Source organism: Gymnogyps californianus, chromosome 17, assembly GCF_018139145.2.
Source record: "Gymnogyps californianus isolate 813 chromosome 17, ASM1813914v2, whole genome shotgun sequence".
In the NCBI taxonomy this organism is placed as follows: Eukaryota; Metazoa; Chordata; class Aves; order Accipitriformes; family Cathartidae; genus Gymnogyps; species Gymnogyps californianus.
Genome location: NC_059487.1, coordinates 3,212,650 through 3,233,274, shown reverse-complemented (window position 1 = coordinate 3,233,274; position 20,625 = coordinate 3,212,650). Strand labels below are relative to the sequence as shown.

Genomic DNA, 20,625 nt, shown 5'->3' with positions numbered 1-20,625 from the left:
TGTGGCGAGTATTTGTGACTCCTATACAGTGCGAGGCTACTAGCAAAGAACAAAATACTCAAGATAAATGTGCTCAAGCAACAGCCCCCCAACACAGCTACTCTTGCCTAATACAACAGCCCTTCGACAACTCAAAACAATCTGATCCTCCCAGTCTCTAGGGCATCCGAAGGCCCCTGCTACTCCAAGCTGCTCTGCTGAGCTGAGCAGACTGCCAATGTTGGAAACCTGTCAAAACTGCACCAACGGATTGCTTTTCTTTTCCCTTCACAATATGCTTTTGACCCGTTTAAATCAAACTACAGCCAAGCTACAGTGACTGGTTCTCCGTAAGCCTATGTGAGGCAGGGAACAAATTATTTTTCATTTTGAAAGCAAGAAATGCAAAAGAAACAGATGAGTGGGATTTCTAGGCAGCACCTAGTGCAGACAGCACTGAAGTGTATCCTCCCAGTTGAGAATTTAACAACACACTCACACTCAGCCGAGCCATGGGAACCTACTGCAAAAATCACCCATTCACAAATCACCCCAGAGGATTTCCAAAAGTGAGAGCAGCCAAAGAAGGAGAAAGCCTGAAGGGGCTCCATCCAAGCGAGGCACCAGTGCACCAGGAGGGGGAAGAACGCCTGGCTGCAGCTCCTGCAGCATCCAGGAACACCCACACACTTCGTCACACAGAGAGAGGATGCCTCATCCAGAGGCATCCTCCTGCATCCACCTTGCACCAGAGCCACAGCTCTGCAGGGACTGGCTGCCCCCCCGCCACCGGTCAGCACAACTTGTGACAAGCCCTGCCCAATGGCTCATTCTGGTTCTCAGCAACGAAACACGGCCTGTTTGTTTGCGCATCGCTGCAATGATGGGATTTGCCCAGCTTTACGCCTTGAGCTTTGCCCTTCATGTTTCTGTGTCCATGACCTAATTAACGAGCACTTAGGTTTAAAGAGACATCAACTTCTGCATGCATGACCATTTACAAGTGCTCACCTGATTCCTTTGTCTCCCCATGAGCAGCACGCAGAGAACATACAACACCTCCAGCTTATACATAATCTCGTGCATGATCTTCATGGACTGTGGAAGCTGTGTTCGTGTTGAGGTGTTGGCCAATCCACTTTCATCCGAAGACTCTGAACAAGATGGCAAAGATGTGAGCCTGAGGCAGCTTCAACAGGAAAGGATTTGTTACAGTTATTACTTTTACACTGAAACACTGCAGATGTAAGACCAGCACGTCTGCTTGAATCTTCTTCTTGATTGAAAATAGTGACATACAACAAATAACCAATTAAAGTTAAATGCTACAGAAGAGAAGAAAATATAGCTGGAACTTTAGAGGAGATAAAACTAGATTTAAAAAAATTATTTAATTTTCCATAATAAGCTAAATGGCATCATCTACCTAAAATAAGTAGGATCACCTATATGAATTAATAGACTACTGCACCAGAAAGGACATGGCAGAAAAGGTAAAAAAGTAGGGGGTGAGATTATCAGAAGCATTTACTATTAGTCTACTTTCATTTCATACCTCAGTATCAGTATACTTAGGCCACAGTTAAATAATCTTCATAGCCCTATCCAGAATTATACTGCTAAGGGCAGAAATAGGATATAACTTGCCATGACTGCAAGTGGAAAACCTGACGGAAATCATGAGTGAAAACAGAGAAAGTAAATAAGGACATAGTGAAACCTGTAGGTTGCAGTTCAGAAAGGAGTTAGCTCTTTACACAATACATAACTAAGTGATAAACTGCCCTGCCACAGGATAGCATGAATGCTTTTTGAACCCATGTGAAGAAACAGTAACTAGGCAAACACACAAAGGAAGGAAACTATCAAAGGCTCAAAAGCATAGACACCACCTCTGACTCAGAGGTCCCTAAGCCACAAGCCATTGGAGACTGAGGCAGTATTCTGGGAGAGTACATCTAGGTTTGCTTGCTAACTGATGTTGTGGGTCAAGAGCTGTGACTGGGCATGTTTCACCTCAGCAAAATTGCCTTGTGAATTCTGTTCCAAAATACCAAGCGTTCTCCAGTTTCCACCAGGTTGGTTTGTATAAAGGTATGCGTGAGATGCTGTTGGAGCATCCACAGATTTCATTTTTTGTGTATTTTCAGAAGTTTTAATAATTCATTGCTACAAAACTAACAAAGCTGGATAAGGAAGAAAGTTTTCCAAAGAAGCATAGAAGCAAAGATTTAGATATCAAAATTTTGCGATAATTCTCATTATGTTACCGAGTACTTGGAATTCTACAAGACATACATTGCTTTTCTGTAATATTGAAGAGTGAAGAAACAAACCACGCCCTTGCTTCAAAGCATTTTCCTAAGGTTGTATTAACACTTCCGCACGCTCTCCTGAAACAATTATTTTTTTCCAATTAACTTATTTAATTTTGCTGGAACTACCTTTCCTTTTTAAAGGAGGGACTGCTTGCTTGGTATGAAGTGTTTGGACCTAAAGCCATCAGCCTAAGTTTTAGAGCAAAATGCTGGTAAAGTCACTTACCTCAGACGTGCGTTATTTTTATCACTCCAGGGGAGATTAGTGCTGAGGATGTACAGCGTTACAGTGTTATCGAGGTGTGCAAAGGGCACAGTCTGCCATAGGACATTTCCTTTTTGCTAACTTTAGTTCATGAAAAAAAAAATCAGTGCTACATGAGAACAAAACGGGAGCCAGACCTAAATGCTGACACGTCGGTCTTTCATGCAAGAAAAGGGGAATCAATACTGGTTGAAAGGAAAAGCAACACATGGCAAACACTGAAGAAGGTTAAGATATGCATCAGCTAATGGTGGAATGCAAGCCAGATACCTGTACTGCTCTGCTCTGCCTCTTCATTTGCCACTCTCATCAGTGCATCAAGTACTAGTGCATTGTCCAGCCAGGTGTACCATTCTTCCAGCTCCTGGAGGAAGCTGGAAGTACCTGTTGTTTCAGACACCTTCCGTGTTGCCAGTTTGCACAATCGCTCAATGAAGCCTGGAATATTCAAAAGTGTAGCTGAAAAAGAAAAATAATTTTATTACGATTTAAGATCACCAACACAACAGTCATCAAATCCTCTATACCACAAGGTACCAAAACATCTACATTAGTAATATAGAAGAGTACACAGAAACAAATTCCATCTGGTTAAAAAGATCCAAAGATGGAAGAAGTCGGTGCACTCTCCTATTAAGGACTGGAAGAGAGTGTACATACCCTAGGCATAATTCAATCAGCATTAAACTGGTTTGTGTTGAACCTACACTGGAAAAAAATGAGTTCTACCTTACTCTAACTGCTTGTTTCCGGCCAGTTCCCTTTTGCTGGCACTGCTGTTTTCCAGTCCACAGCGAGTCAATATCAAGGAACTGATCTGGCTGAAGATTAAGCTGGCAGAAATAAAGCAGCAGCCCTTGGAAGCGGCAGCTCCACCTCCCCTTTCCTCTGTGCGATGCTACCTCCTTCATTTTACCTCCTGTGGTGTTTGTCTCATAGCAAACTGAACTAGGTCACTTCAGTAGCTGGGCGGAAAGCTCTTAGCTTTTTAAGTACTAGTTTCCTGAATTAGTTCATCATGGAGCAAAACAGACGGGGAACACATGACAGCAGCCCCAAGTTAGAGGGTTTTAATTGTTGTGGAACTGCACCCTTAGAAAGAGCAGTTCAAGGACAGAAGTCACTGGTCTGCAAAATGCTTGGGGGGCTTGGGGAGGTGCTAGGAGCTGCATTTTGTCCTAGTTTTCACAGAGTAACTTAATTACAGGATCTGTTTATTATAGATACATGGCTAAGTCTTCACTTCACTACACACCTGCAGATGCAAGTACAAAAGGACAAAGAATTTGGCCATGAACATTACGTGAAAGAGTTGGGAGATTCTGCCTGCTGGTACCATCTCTGAAAGAATAAGCTCCCTGATAAAATTTTTAAAATTGAATATGCGTTACAGTCTTAGATACAGTCTCTAATTGTGCAAACAAAAAATGATCAGTTAAACATTTGCTTGGCTAAGTTCAGCTCTGCAGGATCCAAGCTTATTCAGTTCAACTAATTTAAATTAAACTTTGTACCCACACCTACACATTCTTAGAATCATAGAATGGTTTGAGTTGGAAGGGACCTTAAAGATCATCTAGTTCCAACTCCCCTGCCATGGGAAGGGACACCTTCCGCTAGATCAGGCTGCTCAAAGCCCCATCCGACCTGGCCTTGAACACTTCCAGGGATGGGGCATCCACAACCTCTCTGGGCAACCTGTTCCAGTGTCTCACCACCCTCACAGTATAGAATTTCTTCCTAATATCTAATCTAAATCTACCTTCTTTCAATTTAAAACCATTACACCTCATCCTATCACTACACTCCCTGACAAAGAGTCCCTCCCCATCTTTCCTGTAGACCCCCTTTAGGTACTGGAAGGCTGCTATAAGGTGTCCCCGGAGCCTTCTCTCCTCCAGGCTGAGCAACCCCAAGTCTCTCAGCCTGTCCTCATAGGGGAGGTGCTCCAGCCCTCTGATTGTCTTCATGGCCTTGTCTGGACCCGCTTGAGCAGGTCCATGTCTTTCTTATGCTGGGGGCCCCAGAGCTGAACACATTACTCCAGGTGGGGTCTCACGAGAGCAGAGTAGAGGGGCAGAATCCCCTCCCTCAACCTGCTGGCCACACTTCCTTTGATGCAGCCCAGGATGCGACTGGCTTTCTGGGCTGCGAGTGCACATTGCTGGCTCACAGTCAGTTTTTCATCCACTAATACCCCCAAGTCCTTCTCCTCAGGGCTGCTCTCAATCCACTCATCGCCCAGCCTGTATTTGTGCTTGGGATTGCCCCAACCCATGTGCAGGACCTTGCACTTGGCCTTGTTGAACTTCATGAGATTCACACGGGCCCACCTCTCAAGCCTGTCAAGGTCCCTCTGGACGGCATCCCTTCCCTCCAGCGTGTCGACCACACCACACAGCTCGGTGTCGTCGGCAAACTGGCTGAGGGTGCACTCGATCCCACTGGCTGTGTCGCCGACAAAGATGTTAAACAGTGCCGGTCCCAATACCGACCCCTGAGGAACGCCACTCCTCACTGGCCTCCACTCAGACATCGAGCCATTGACTGCAACTCTTTTGAGTGTGACCATCCAGCCAATTCCTTATCCACCGAGTAGTCCATCCGTCAAATCCATGTCTCGACTTGTCCATTGCTCTTCACAAGCAAGGTCTGGCGATCGCAGGGCAGAAGACAATAAACCTCCCTTTACAGTTTCTCAGCTTCTGCCTGCTGTATTATGCTATCTGTCTCTCACTGGATGCTGTAGAGGTGGCAGCGGTTACAAATGGAGCTTTGTTGTTCATGGCTAACACAAAATGTTAGAAGATGGGAGAACCAGCTCCAAAATCCCTGTTTGCACTTCCCAAAATTGTTTGGCATGGGCCTATGCAAACATCTGCTTCAGAAGCCCAAAAGCTTTTCAGCGTAGTAAGAGCTGAAAACAACAGATTCTACATTTGAGGGTACTTTAATTTAAATCCCTTAAATTCATACTCATCCTTCCAGGCAAGACTTCTGCATCTGAGAAGTACTCAGCAAAATAAGGAAACCTGGACTGTGCCCAAAGTTAAAGTTGAGATTAGACCCACAGATTTCCAAGGCTAGTGTGGTAACGGCGGGCAACATGATTAAACACACTTTCCTTGTTGATAAAGACATCCTGCTGAGGACAATGTCAGATAAAATCAGAGAAGGAACTGCTCCAACAGCAACCACGCTGCATGCAGTTTTAGTTCAGGAATTCATATTTTAAGGAGGACACGGAATTACTGAGAGTTGCTAAAGGGAAGGCCATGGAAGTGAGTGAGGGATAGAAAATAAACCCAATTATTTTAAGCCACTCAGTTCAGAGAGGGCTGAAATGACAGAAATTAACTCACCTAATTACCAACACCATATGAAACTGAAAGCTACAAAGTAAGTTTCATAAACAGAAAAGATTGTTTCCAGGAAACTGCTTGAGGAAAGTGAATGAAGAAAAACGCTTTGTAAGACAGAATGCTTACAGTATCCTCTACAAACATACGCTACAGATGTGACACTGAGAAGAGGGAACCTTTACACACTGTTGAGATTCTTCTGCGTTTGTTCACAACGTAACAATTACCTTGATTAATTTCAGCTCGAGAAGGACCCAAGTTTTTTTTCTGCTGGGCATTTTTGGCTAGAAGCGTGTGCTTGTCATCACTTCCTGTGTCAAGCTCAGAAATTGTGACGGCGAGGATCCTGCAGAAGTTCGCAAGCTGCTGCTGATCAAAACTGGACACAAGGCTCGCGAGATTGGGAATATCATCCAGTTGTATCATTTCCTGGAGGAGGCAACATCAACTGAGTAAGTCGCACGTCGTGTTCAATAAGTGAACACAGACACAGCCAGAAGGCTTCAGCTACAGTTCTTCCCTGGGGAGATCTGTGTGTTATTTCAACATTAGTAAAAGAGAAGCAAGCAGGTAGTGAGAAGTGAAGGGTCTGAAAACAGTTGTGATTTACAACTGGTATCACTTACCTTTATCAATTCCAAAAGCATAGATATCCATATTTCAAAGACTAAGTATTTACATAAAATTTGGGGGCCTTTTTTTTTTAATTTAAAAAAACCCCAAACAAACCACAATCTAATTTAACATACAAATTACATTTAGGTATTAGAAAGTTTCAATTTTGTTTTCCACTTCTGTATTTTCTTTGAAACTCACAGACAAGAGCTGACTTCCACATTATTTTTCTCAGTCTTTTTCATCAAAAGATCTTTTTAATAAAAAGATGTCAGAAACAGTTTTCAGCAAAAAGCATTTATGTTCAGATAAACTAAGCTGGTTTCCTATCTCAAGAAGTACATCATCCTCAACTTTACTCTAAAAAAACACTAACAAGTTACAGAATCCTGACCCTCTCCACAAAATGTACACAGACACATTCCATTCAGGGTTTTCCCAATGTTATACCTCCAATATTTTATTTGCATCACATCAGGGCACTAAGCTGTAATGATGCTGGCAAGCAAGTTAAAAAACCTCATTTGTGCAGAAGACCTAAGTGCCCTGCTCCCCCGGCCTACAACTTCTCCAAGAGGTGACAAACCCCAAGGTAAGAGAGAAGCACAGGAAGCCTTCCAGATGTCAGGAAGGCTACTAAAATATTTGAAGTGTAATCAGAAGGCAAGGATGAAAAATTAATTTATATGAGGTTCATTTTCTTTATTTGAAATACTGGTTGTACTTTAAAGACAGCTAGGTACTCACCCCCCATCATCCTCTGCAAGCTATGCAAAAGCATTACATGCATAATTTGGCTTCTGTATGAAGCGTGACTGAAGTTAATGATCACTGTAAACAGTCAGGTTTCAAATAAGCTACAAGACGCGAGAATGCTAGCTTAGAGGATTATCTTCAGCAACTCTTCAAAGAAAGTTCTTTCCTCTACGGGCCTGAAAAGCCCTACAAATAAAATTAAGAAACGAGTAACTAACCTTTTTAACTCCCAGGATATCTTCAATGAGCGTTGCAGTTTGGAGGAATGTCTTTTTGTTTGTCATCAGTGTAAACAGGAACAATACAAAGTCATTTCTTTCCGCCAATCGCCTTGTGACTCCTTCCGTCTAGAAAGCAGCAAACGCACACACAGACCCAGAGTCAGAGCCCACCTTGAGAAGTCACTTGTTACAGGCAGGACAGCTTTACTGATGATGTGTTATCAAATCAGCTATTCCTGAAACCAGGAAATATTTTGTTTACGGTGACCAAAACTAACTCCAGTCCTTGTTTGAAGTTAACATGACGCTTGCAAAAACTACAGGCTCCGGGATGAGAGGCTTCATCTCAAGGCAGTTGTTTACTTGCCTGAATCAAAAGTAAACGCTGCATGCCTGGAAATACATCAGAGAGGCTTGTCTCTGGTTTCCCATACAAATTGTAACCAGCTCCATTTTATGGTACGTAAATGCAGTCCCCAGATTCCTCCTGAACTGTCAACATTCCTCTCAGCTGGGCAGAGTCTGAGCAACCTGAATCAAGCACTGGCCTTAATGAACTCAGTGATGAGCCCAAAAGTCATGCTAAAGCATAAACTCAGGTTCATCATCGAGTTCATTAAGGCCAGCTTTTATGCTCTGATTTCTGCTGAGAGCACAGCCAGTCTGGAATCAAACGTAACGTAAAACTACATCCTTACCACTTGCAAAGCTGTCTATTATATGACTGACATATTACCAGTGCTCACAGAACTCGACTAGCTTAGATACTTCCTGAATATATACACACAAGCATCACAACAGTTAATATTGCATACGCAACATTTCTGCAATCCTGAACACTTCTCGTTCAAGAGAGCAGTAACACTGAAGTGAATTAAAACAGCAGCTAGTCTATAAATTGCAAACTTGTTTCTTAGCATATTACGCTACTCTCAGTTTGCAAAAAAGTTGCATTACCTGTAGTTAAAAAAAAAAAATCATAAGTCAAGAAAAAAGTGCTCCCTCTCTTCCCTCTCCCATGTGTACACAGATACTTAACAGTGAACAGCATCTATTAAGACTCAAACTCTCAAGATTAGGTTGATGTCTTTGGAAGAACTCCAAGCCAGTAACTTCCTTTTTTAAAATTTTTGTTAAACAATGCTCCCTAGGTTATGACACTATAAAATGTGTGATTAAGTAAACAATCCTGAGGTTGTTCCCTGCATGCATAACGAGGCATGCGATTTTAGCTTCAGAATTTTAATGGCAAGGTATTTCAATAGGCCTTTAACCCAGCACCTTCCTTAGCACTGATCTGAACCAATATTCAGCACATGAAGAAGCTGCATGATCAAACTTAAAACACTTTGCCAGCACCATTACTGAAGAAGACTAGCTGTAGCTCGGGTTAGCAGACATCCATTCCAGTTTCAAATTTTAAGTTTCAATACAACAAAGGCTGACATGGCTTTCCTATGGAAACACAGATACAGAAAGATCCAAACAAGAGGATTTAAACTTGACAATGTGGCTAAGAAAACAGAAATTATTTGAGTAACACATCAAAATATAGGATGGTCCTATATTTAACTGAAGGAATTTCAACGAAAAGTTTCAGAGTGAGTTTAAATTATGCTTAAAAGAGTCTATGTTGTCTTATCAAGTGGCACATGTAAAACATGACCAGCAGAAGAACACTGTTCCACAGCAGTTGTACTTACACATATACACGTGTTGTACAGTATGCTTAAACAGTCCTTGATGAGGTCATCGCTTACTGCAAAGGAGAAAACAGACATTCACTAGCTATACGTTGCCAAGGAACACTAACATCCACAGTAGTAACACAAATAGCTATGAAACGAGTGAGAATTTCAGGCTAACTGCTAGCTCAGATCATATGTGCAACTGCCTTGGAGGACAGAAACCAGAGGAAGAAACACTCTATACCTGACCTGTTCACATGCTTTCTTCCAAAACTACTATCAGCACTGCCTAGGACCACAGACAGAGAGGTACCTGTGGTCTAGTGCACTACTTAGTCACACACAAAAGGGAATGATAGGGTTGTAAACAGTATTTTAGGAAAAATATCATAGATCATGTCAAAATTTGCCAATACGAGAAACTGCTGAGACATATATTAGTTCCAATTATTAAGCATGGAGGGGGGGAAAAAAGGCCAGTTCATGCAGTTTTCTCCATGCAGCATCAGGAATTCATAGAAAAGCTTTCAATCTGATTTACTCCAGCATTTTAATATTTAAAATATGTTTTCAGTGCAGACATACAACAGCTGCCTCTAGCTCAAGTTCGAGTTACTTCACCTTTGAAGTTCCCTGGCTGATGGGCATGGAGTGTACCATGACATTTCCTTTCCTCAGAAGGGTTCAGGGAACCGGCAGAATCACAGACAGGAGAAATGAAAACACTAAACCAAAGCTGCTCCAGCAGGAAAGTTGTGCTGAAGCTACTGCACCCCATTGGCAAGTTCTCCTTACAGCAATTTGGAAATTAGCAGTCACTATGACTAGGTCAGGAAAACGGCATACTTTTCATTATCTCACAATCTCTATAACTCCTATTACATAAACAATGTTTTGTGGCTTATTATTAATAATAGTTAACTGTAGCTATAGCCACAGTAACAATAAAAGTTTCCAGTGATTGCAGATTTACTGCACTGAGAGAAGTATGTTATGCTGAGTGCATGAATACTCCCGAGCTGTGCTTTGCAACAGGTGACTATCCTAAATCCCATCACGAATCCGTACTACAGAGAACAAAGAAACCAATGATTCATTTAGGAACAGGAAATTGCTGGTATGGAAAGAGAGTAACAGAAAAATAGAGCAATTTCTGTCTGAATAAGGACACAAGGCAAGAATGAAAAACAAAACACCTATTTACTTACTTTTCTGTTTCTTTTTCTGTGTAATAAGAGTAGGTCTCATGAGAATTTCTACTAAAAGCTGTAATAAAAAAAATAAAGAATTAAGGGAATAATCATTGAAATACAAATAGCCAATTAATTTGTCAGTGACAAATCCAAACTTAGTCCTGTCTCTGCTGAAGTCACAGAGGTGAACAATGGAAGCTCTACAATCAAAACCCCACTGGTGTCAAAATTACATTGACAAAAAATAGTTGTATTTACCCTGAAGAAATAATAACAGTCGTATAAAACAATCTCCCACTGACAAGTTTTAAAGAATTTGAGTCTGCAAAGAATGTCATTTCACATGCATCCAGATAACATCAAGGATGGCTACCACACATCTCCCAAAATAATGAATCTTTAGCAATAGTCTGCAAAGAGATTCAAATTTTGCAAAGGCTCTCCCTAAATCTTGCTGGGCTTCGAAATACATTTCAGGTCCAGACATAACAGAACTTAGTTGCTCCAGACTTTAATCTCACCAACAAAGAGCAAGCCACTGCTTGTGTACATGCACCTTGTATGTATACTTACATATACATTTACAGATATGTGAAGCGTTGTCTCATTTCTATTTAAGGAATGTAACAGCTTTCCAAGACTAGGACTATGGTTCTGATAGATGTGGAACTGATCTTTAGTTGTTCTAGCCTATACCACTGGTTTATCTTAAAACATTTTTAAAAATAGCAGTTTGTTTAAAAATCAGAGTTAGCTACTAGAAGGAACTGATGACTTCTGCAAGAAATATTGCAAAAAGCCCCTCGTTTTAAAATTCAGTTTAAACTGTTAAGAGCAATGTAGGCATTACCCAGTCAAGTCATGCCAACTGACAATATACTTATTTACAACTTGCTCTGTCTATTTGTCCCTACTTAACTTTACCCTTCTGTTAATGAACTACCTGCCCAGACACAGAGGAAAACATCTGACAGCACTGGAGGCACTGCCCACATTTTAAGCACTGACAAATAAATAAATAGGCAACTTTAAAGAGGAATATACGTTTTCCAGCAATATTTGTAATAGTAGCTGTAGCATCAATAGGGTAGAGAAAAATGACTGCAGCGTTAACGTAGTGCTCATATTAATGGCTGACGTTTTAGGAGGAGAATGCACACCTCAAGGCTCGGTACCCAAAATAAGCATCCAAAGATATCCCTGTGCACTTGGGATGCAGGCCACCTGCTCTTCTCCTGGGAAAGAATGCCTACTGCAAAAAGTCTGTCTTTTAAGGATGGCTGCAGTCATGATCACTCCTGCCTTGCCACAACGTGGACCTTTTCAGCTAGTATTTATTTTTCCTGGTCAATACTATAACCCACCATGTATTTATCACCTTATTCTTGCAGAACTGGTATGCTCCTCACATACACTCCAGGGACTGGACTGCAGTGGTGTGAGACACTCCTTGGAGAGGGCTTTCTTCAGCCATCCTACTGAAACTGCAACAGTATGCAGCAAGAAGCACAAGAGTCCAATGGCAGAAAGAGAATAGGTAAGAGGGTGCCTCACCAGAGGCAGAAGGAGCAGAAAGGGAGTTATGAGATCTTATTTCTTGGAATGGGGTTGCATTCGGGTCCAAAGTCCATGAGGCTCGTGTATCAGTTCATGTGTTTGTACTCTCAGGTAATATTTTACATGTATTCATATAAAGGGAGGAGACACAAATGTGCTTTGTTCTTCCTTGATGCAAAGGCTGTCAGAATCCAAAAATATTTTAAGGAATATACTATCACACATTATAGCATACAGAGTACACTGCAAATTTAGTGTCCTTCAAAGTTACTCATGATTCACAGTTCAAAATACTGCAACACAGAATCAGCACACGGCATACAGAGAACCAGCAGATTAGACTACTTCCCTTTCAAGTCCTAGAGTAGGATTTTCAAAAACACATAGCACTGGCTTCTACCACTGCCTTTAACCACATTAAACCCACTTGTATCAGCCAAATCTCTGGCCATAGTACCAGGTAATTACAGTGTATCTGATATTTACCACCTCCATCCCAAGAAAAAATACAAACAAACCCCAACCAACAAAAACCAACCAATCAAACCTCCCCCCCCCCCAACACACACACTTACTCTGTGCATTCTTGTGTTAAAAGCACTTCTACAGGAAGTATCACTATTTCCCTTTAAAAACAAGGGAAATTTAGAACATTTTCATACAATGTTCTAAATTGCTTGGGTAGCTGAAGACTTTTGTCCTCAGTTGACAGGATACCAGCAACTAAACCAGTGCTAATTTCAAAACAACATAACCTAAATACAAGTTTTACTTAAGTAAAAGCATGCTAAGTGTAAAAAGAGAGAAGTAGCAAAGACACTGTTTAGTTAGACCGAAAAAAAAAAGGAAGAAAGTGCCAATTAGTTCACTGGAAAATACAAATCATACATTTCTAATGAAAGCTAAGATCCTAGAGTCTGTCACCATAAACTGAGCAAACTTGGGTATTTGTGTAATGTAGAATTAAAACAAATAAACAAAAAGATAAATTGCCAGAATGTCTACAGAAACCTTGCAGTTCTGTTTAAAAACTTTTCCACAGATGCAGCAGTCCGCATTGCGTGCCAGCAATAAACATAGACAACCTGGCTAAGAGAGTGCCCGGGTGTGCTTAAAAAAACACCACATATCCTTCAGGGGTAAGTGAAATTCTCACTGCTCTAGGACCAACTGTAGTATTTAATCTCACAACTAGAAATCATTTGAAACTGTTTTCATTGAGAACCTAGAGTTCTCACCTTTTTTAAGTTAAAAACAGACTGCCTGAAGAAACACCCAGGTCTTCTATATCATATAAGAAAAAGCTCCTCACTTTTGATGATGTAATACCTCGGAAAACACACCCTTTTCACATTTTGATTAACAGAAACAGGCACAATTCTAATGCTTAAAATCAAATTGGTAAAGTCATTCCGTAGCTTGCATTTAGAAGCTTCAAAGGTCTCAAAGACCTCACTTACAGATTTCTCAGTGGTATGACTACCATGCAGAAATCTTTTGATATCATTGAAAAAACACACTTACATCGACTCCTCCAAATAAGTCAAATGTATATGTATTTGGGAAAGTGGACTCTTGAGCAGCTTTTCTATCTTCTGTAACAAATGCCATGGCTTCCATTGAAAGAAGCGGAGAAATTTCCTGCATGCAGTAAAAAAAAAAAAAAAAGACGGTTCAAAAAGAAAACTGTTCATCAGTATAAACACAATTGTCTCTGACTATCTGTGTGATCTACTGACTAATCAATTACATGCATTCCCAGCTCTTATCTACCAGCCAATTCACAGATGCTATCATGCAAAGAGTTTCAAAAATTAGTTAGAATATGATCACAGTAGACTTTAAAGAAAGCAACAACAAAATAACCCCTAGCTTTCAGGAAGAACGGTGCAGACAGTACCTTTAAGATGCTTTGGCACTGGGAGAAATCGCTGTTTGGGTGGCTATGTTCATACAGCTTTTGCAACAGTAAAGGAATCCCATTCCATTTTGCTTGTTTATCTCTTTCCTTTAACAAGGCCTCTGTGATCTGCAACAAAGGAAGAATATAATTCCCATGTGTCCAATGCTTCATAACCAGGTGCTGTGGTTTAACCCCAGCTGGCAACTAAGCCCCACACAGCCGCTCGCTCACTCCCCCCGCATCGGGATGGGAGAGAGAATCGGAAGAGTAAAAGAGAGAAAACTCGTGGGTTGAGATAAAGACAGTTTAATAGGTAAAGCAAAAGCCGCGCGCGCAAGCAAAGCAAACCCAGGAATTCATTCCCCACTTCCCATCGGCAGGCAGGTGTTCAGCCATCGCCAGGAAAGCAGGGCTCCAGCAGGCCTAATGGTTACTTGGGAAGACAAACGCCATCACACCGAACGTCCCCCGCTTCCTCCTTCTTCCCCCAGCTCTATATGCTGAGCATGATGTCATATGGTCTGGAATATCCCTTGGGTCAGCTGGGGTCAGCTGTCCTGGCTGTGTCCCCTCCCAACTTCTTGTGCACCCCCAGCCTACTCGCTGGTGGGGTGGGGTGAGGAGCAGCAAAGGCCTTGGCTCTGTGTAAGCACTGCTCAGCAGTAACTAGAACATCCCCATATTATCAACGCTGTTTCCAGCACAAATCCAAAACATAGCCCCATACTAGCTACTACGAAGAAAATTAACTCTATCCCAGCCAAAACCAGCACATCAGGAAAACAATCTTATCATCTCCCCAAAATATCAACATCAGAATATCACAGAAAAATAGTAGAGAGTACCATTACAAAATCCAGTACCTCCTTCCATGCAGCAATTTATCCAGGACTGGTAACTGCAGAGTTTTACAGATGGTCAAAGTATCTTAAGCAGGACAGGGCTTAAAGCAGATGTTATCATTTAGAGTACTTAACCTCATTCCATATTTTTATATTGATCATATATTTTAAAATGGGAACACATTAGTCTCTAAATAATTCCATTAGTAGAACTCCAATTGACTGGTCACTGAATGAGGAAACGAGTGCCCTTGGCACCATCAAAAGTTACACTAGTCTAAGGTAGACAGAATACTGAAGATGGAAAGGCTTCATTACTCGTTACATTCAGCTAGCAATGAGTATTTCCTCAGCCAAGTCCCTGAAGCCATTACTGGTCATAGCAATGACCCAGACCACTAAGATTTACAAGCAGGCTCCAGAAGAATGCATCAAAGATACAGTGAAAATTTCCTCTGTAGTCTTGGGCTGGTTATAAATGGAGACCAACAACTAAATCAGTAGAAGAACAACACTGGCATTATCCTCTGGGAAGCAGGCTGCAACCACAAAAAAGAACACCTTAGCATTTGCTACTACATTTGTGCAAACTTTCTCCAATTTTCCTCCTCCTCCCCAAAATATAAAAAAAAATTCCTGAATATGTCACCACTATATTTTACACCTGAAAAAAAAAAATGAAGTAGCAGCACAAGACTAATAAATATTCTGCTTAGAATCCACAAAAGATGTTTTGAAGCCTGAACACTTCCAGGTTACTGCCAGCAGATGCTGTAAAGGAGGAGTTCTTCACTGAAGTTCAACATCCAGTCAACGCTGACCAAAATTTAACTCCCTTCTTTAATGATACTTCAGAGGTACCTAGACCAACCCCAAAACAGGGACTTATCCTTGTACAGAAAGGTAAGGCAGACAACAATAATTACAGCTAGCAAGATTTCTGGCTGGTTTTACAAAATTTTTATATGCCCTCCAAATAAAAAACAGAATAAAGAAAACCCCAATCCTCAGGTCAGCCAGACTGCATCTCAATGCAACATTTGTGGATTTTCTCTTACTCCTAGGCCTAAATGTCTAAGCTGCTCTCATTCTGCACAAGTCACTCCCCAAACCTTTCTGTGGTTAACTTGCATTGTTTCACTCCAGTCTGCTTAAATGTTCATTGTTAATAGTTAACAGCCAGGAAATCTTGCTTCTTATTGTTTCAGCCAAGACATCCTTCTCAGATATACCTCAGTGTACAATTCCAAAGGGCCATTCAATTCCTGATTAGACAATTATACGCAAATATACTCTAATTTATGGCTGAGAATTTAACCCCTTTCTCTGCTTGTTAGACAGCATACAGGAAGACCAGAAAACTGATGCAAGCACATGAAAACTCATACTGGCAATGGTAGCTGCTATGGGTCCTCACCCTTCTTCTAAGCTTCCCAGATACTCAGGGTTCTTCTCCTGATGAAATATGCAAATTTGTACATAACTAAGAACTTCAAGGCTCTTGAAGTATCAGGTTTTCTTGCTACAAGGGGTGACTGAAGCAGCATGAGTGAACCTGGGACATAAAACTCTCCAGTTTTTAACTTTTCCCTGCCTTCTGACTTCTGAATAAGAGTAATCAACCAGCACTGCTGAGAATGACACAGAGTTCCTTCTGAGGAGGCCATTCACACGAGAAATGGCAGGACAAAACCAGAAAGTCAAAATGGCTTCTCATAGTTTGGACTGCGAGTAATGGGTCAGCTCCTTCGAAATCACAAATTTCCATTTCTCCTTGTAATATCCAGCAGAGAGCGAGCAAGAGGAGCTCTACCACTACCCAATCTCAGGTGTGGGAGGAGTGCACAACCCCATGAGCAGCGGGAGGAACCGGATTAATTGCTGGGTAAAGTGCAAAAAATGCGCAGTAAATGCCAGGGAAAGAATCCAGCTCTCTGGCTCCAGCTGATGTGGAAGATACCACAGGCAAAGATGACGTGCATAGGCTGCAATCTCAGGTTGCAGTAGCACAGCACAGAATTCAGCATCCAAGTGCTCTCAGAAAAGGCCAAAAGCCCCTAATCATGTTAAAACCTTGTCCTGGGCTTAATACCACATTTGTTAATTGCACGTACGCTTCTGGGTTTGGGGCAGGATGCATCTCCATTCTCATTTCTGTACTAGTAGGTCTTCCTCTCCCTGTCCTGGACTCTGAGAGGCAGTCACTTGTGCTGATCTGCAGAAAACTTTCAGAACTGAAATTCTGAAAGAATGAAGCAAATGTTTCCTTGCTCTCATCTTCTTTTAACTGCTTTCCAAAAAAAAAAAAAAAAAAAAAAAAGTTTTTCTTTCTCTTGATTTAGTACATGTCTTTGGTTTCACTGCAAGCTCTAGCTTGTGGTGCCTATTCTGTATTTATGAGGCTACCTTGGCTCTGAATATTTCCATTGTGGCAGGGCGGTATTTGCCAACGCAAAGATTTTGGATTCTGTGGAGGGATTAAAATTCAATTATATTGTATGGAGTTGTCTTTCTTTACAACCATTTTGGTTAAAAACTGCATCTCATGATTTCTGTAATAGCAGCTAGTCAACCATTTTCATTTATAAGCAAAGTCAGTTTCCTTCTTGCTCTTTTTGGGCAGACATTATTGAATAGTCATCAAAATTAGCAGTGGGTTTTTCAGGGGCCCTTTCCCTCTCTAGAATTTTTTGGTCTCATTCAAGCAGGATAAATCCAATCCAACACCAATTTCTCAGAAATTTTCTTCAGCCACTGAATAGCTCTGGATAAAAGATCTGAAATCTTGCATACAAAGCTTGAGAAGTTAGATACTATCTAGCAAGAAGGGGAGGTTGCAGAAGCTCAGCTGGAAACGGCAACAATTAAAAAGGGCCTACCTAACCGACGGTTGCTGGGGTTATGAACCGTCACGCCTTACTGGCATTAGAAGATGACAGAGCAAGTACCAATTACTGGGAAAACAAAAGAACCAGCATCAAAACTTCCCTACCACCCAGGTACAGTAAGCCAAACTGGTACAAACACCAAGACTCCACACAGTCATTTCTCAGAAGTTTGCCGTAACACATCCAAGTTTTGAATCACAAACCGAGAAACCCAGGGGATGGCACGTTGTGGCCCTCCAGAAGCGGTCCAGGGCAGGCCTCTGAAACAAGGCGGCACGTACTAGCTCAAGCCAAGGCACAGAGCTCCCAAACTACGTCATAGTCCAAAGCGGTCTGTACGATGCCAGTTTTACACTGCAGTTTACTGAATGCTGTTCACCAGCCAGGTGATCAGATACCTAACCAGTACCAGCCATCTCCCCCTCCTCCAGCAGTGCTGTTGAAGCCACGGCAGCGTGGTTTTGCTGGAAGGGCAATGAAAGACTTTCAAGAGGATTTAAGTACAGAGTTAAAAATATGTCATCAAGCCCATCCATGACTGCAAGGTAGAGTACACCGAGCAGTTTTCTCTTTAGAGTCTCCCAAAGGACCGGAGCCCAGGATTTCCCAGGAGTTTACTCCAAAGACTGATAACTACCATAAGAATACATTCCTACAGCAGAGTTTAAAAAAACTTCTATGTGTATTTTTTCTTGAAAGTATACAAAGGGCTGAACAAAGACACTACACACAAATCTAAATAATTCTTTTAAATTTCTTTCTAATCCTCCTGTGTTATAAATCCTTTTAAAACGCCTCAGCATCCATTAGCATCATGGTCAATACATAATTATGAATAATACCTAAATCTTCATCAAGCTGTATTAAGTTATACATTAATATTTACCTAAATCCATCCCTTGATCAGTTTAGTTCCCCTTTCCTTTCTCCCCCTCCACTTTGCTATAGTATTTGCTATTGATGTTCCTACCCGTGACTGCTATCCTCCAGGCACAGCCTCTCCAACAGAAGCAGCTTATCCTCCCGGCTGCTTTGTGCCTGGGCCCCTGCACGTGGTCAGAACTGCATTATAAGCATTGCTAAAACATTTGTTACTGGCCTGAGATCTCTTGTAGCTATGATTGCTTCAAAATCCCTTCCCCTTCCAGTGAGGATTTTCCTTTCCATTTGTGTTCCTGCATTGTGACAACTTCATTGCCCTACAAAGTAAGCCTCTTCTTTTCCTAACCTTGTTTCCACCACTTTCCTAAGCTGTGGTCAGTGACACATCTCCATGTCTTCCCATAGTTGCTGACGAACTGAAGGCCCGTGAGCACATGACAGGAGCAGAAATACCATGAGCTAATCCTCCCCTTTGCTCTCCAGAGCAGGGGTAACAGTTTTCTAATAAAATTGTGTCTCTGTTTCACATTTTACCCTCCAAACATTTCACTGTCTTGCTGAACACTCGCTACAGGAGGGTGTTTTCTGTGGTCTTCCAAAACGCAAAAAATAGTGACTCAGGTGTCCAAGCATCCTTTACAGCACTAAAGGATTCATGCTGTGATAGACGTTACAGCTATGACACACCAGCTGTAATTTTTCTTAATTCAATTTTTTGTTGCAATCATGCATTAAGGTAAGATTGGAAGTGGTTTAAAAAAAAGGCAGAATTTCCATTCTCAGTATTTTCCATGACCACTTCTGAAGTACACATTCAAATGTTCTGAAAGTTTAAAAGGAAAAAGAGGCACAAGATTATGGATCTCAAGAAACAGATGCAAGCACATTGTCTCTACATATTTTTAATAAAATCGAAGCCTTTCGATATCCTTTCCTTCAAACCTTTTAGGCCGTGCCTTTAAAAAACAGGAAACTAATATTTGTGCAATTAAATATTTAATTTTCCTCTGAACGGTAATAACTTAGGAAGTCATCTCTGACAGACTGCCAGGAGAATGATTATTCAGTATTTTGGGGAGTGCCCCATCATCCCAGCTTTTTATTACATTTTCGTTTTCAGTTGCTAACAAATGCATCAGTCTGGCTAAGCTGTCTCCTTCCTCACACAACTTTTCACAAAAAAGCCTAGAACCAAGGTAAATGACCACCCCCGAGTTTTCATTTTAACACAACAGCATACTACAGAAACACACTTTCTGGCCTATACAGTGATTCTGGAAAGCGTTCCAAGGGAGAAGCTGTGAGCTGCTACCCTGCAGCTGCGGGGCAGTAAACAACACAGCAAGTCACCAGCTGGGTCTTTTGCACGTAGCTCTGATCAAGAACATGTCAGAGGCCCCCCAAATTTTATTCATAAAAAGAAACTCCACCGGTGATATTAAGCTGGGAGAAGTCCATGTAAGAGCACCTATTTCCAGCCTCTCTCCAGCTCCTAGATTCTTCGAAGTGCGGATCAGGTTTCCCATGACTACTGTTTCTCCATTCTCCACAACCCTGGATGGAGCCCACCATCCTTTCTCCTGCCAACCCAAAAGCCAGGCATGAACCCAGGGACACTGTGTCCTAGGATAAAACCTGTTGTGGCTTCTAGCTAGGTCTAACCATCCCCACAACTCCCAAACTATTGCTCTACCCACTGTCACTGGAAGAAGAGCTAGTCTACCAAGACAAAGAACAGGTCTCACGAATCTCAAAATCCCACAGCGTTTCTGAGAGCAGAACAACTCCAACACAGATCTTTAATACCAGCAGCTCTTCAAAACCACTACAGGATCTACCAGATAGTAATAATAGCTACTAATAATTGTTTTGATGATCTTACTCCCAGAGAAAAATAAATCAACTAATATGTAAAATTATATTAACTTCCCAGTGATTACTTTTTCCTTGGAACTGCGTAAGTTTCTTCTTTAATTCATTTTGAAAGAAAGCAAAATCTGTAGGGACATCTAAGAAAAAGCAGAGGGGCAAGGACTATCACATCTACAACAGTTTTTTCCCCACTCATCTTCAGTCACACGAAATAACACTACTGAAGTCCAATACTACCACTTTTGAGCATTTCTAGTGTATGACAGAGCTCTGGTCCCTGTTAT

The 20,625-nt window shown here is 41.5% G+C and overlaps 1 protein-coding gene across 1 annotated transcript in view; it reads right to left on the bottom strand.

Moving 5' to 3' along the window:
- The window catches only part of TRPC4AP (transient receptor potential cation channel subfamily C member 4 associated protein), a 41,315-nt gene that overhangs the window by 16,412 nt on the left and 4,278 nt on the right, over nucleotides 1-20,625 (bottom strand). Inside the window, 8 exon segments of the mRNA XM_050907590.1 lie at nucleotides 991-1,133; nucleotides 2,833-3,021; nucleotides 6,152-6,353; nucleotides 7,514-7,642; nucleotides 9,220-9,275; nucleotides 10,413-10,470; nucleotides 13,479-13,595; nucleotides 13,855-13,983. Coding sequence (XP_050763547.1) covers nucleotides 991-1,133; nucleotides 2,833-3,021; nucleotides 6,152-6,353; nucleotides 7,514-7,642; nucleotides 9,220-9,275; nucleotides 10,413-10,470; nucleotides 13,479-13,595; nucleotides 13,855-13,983 — 1,023 coding nt within the window.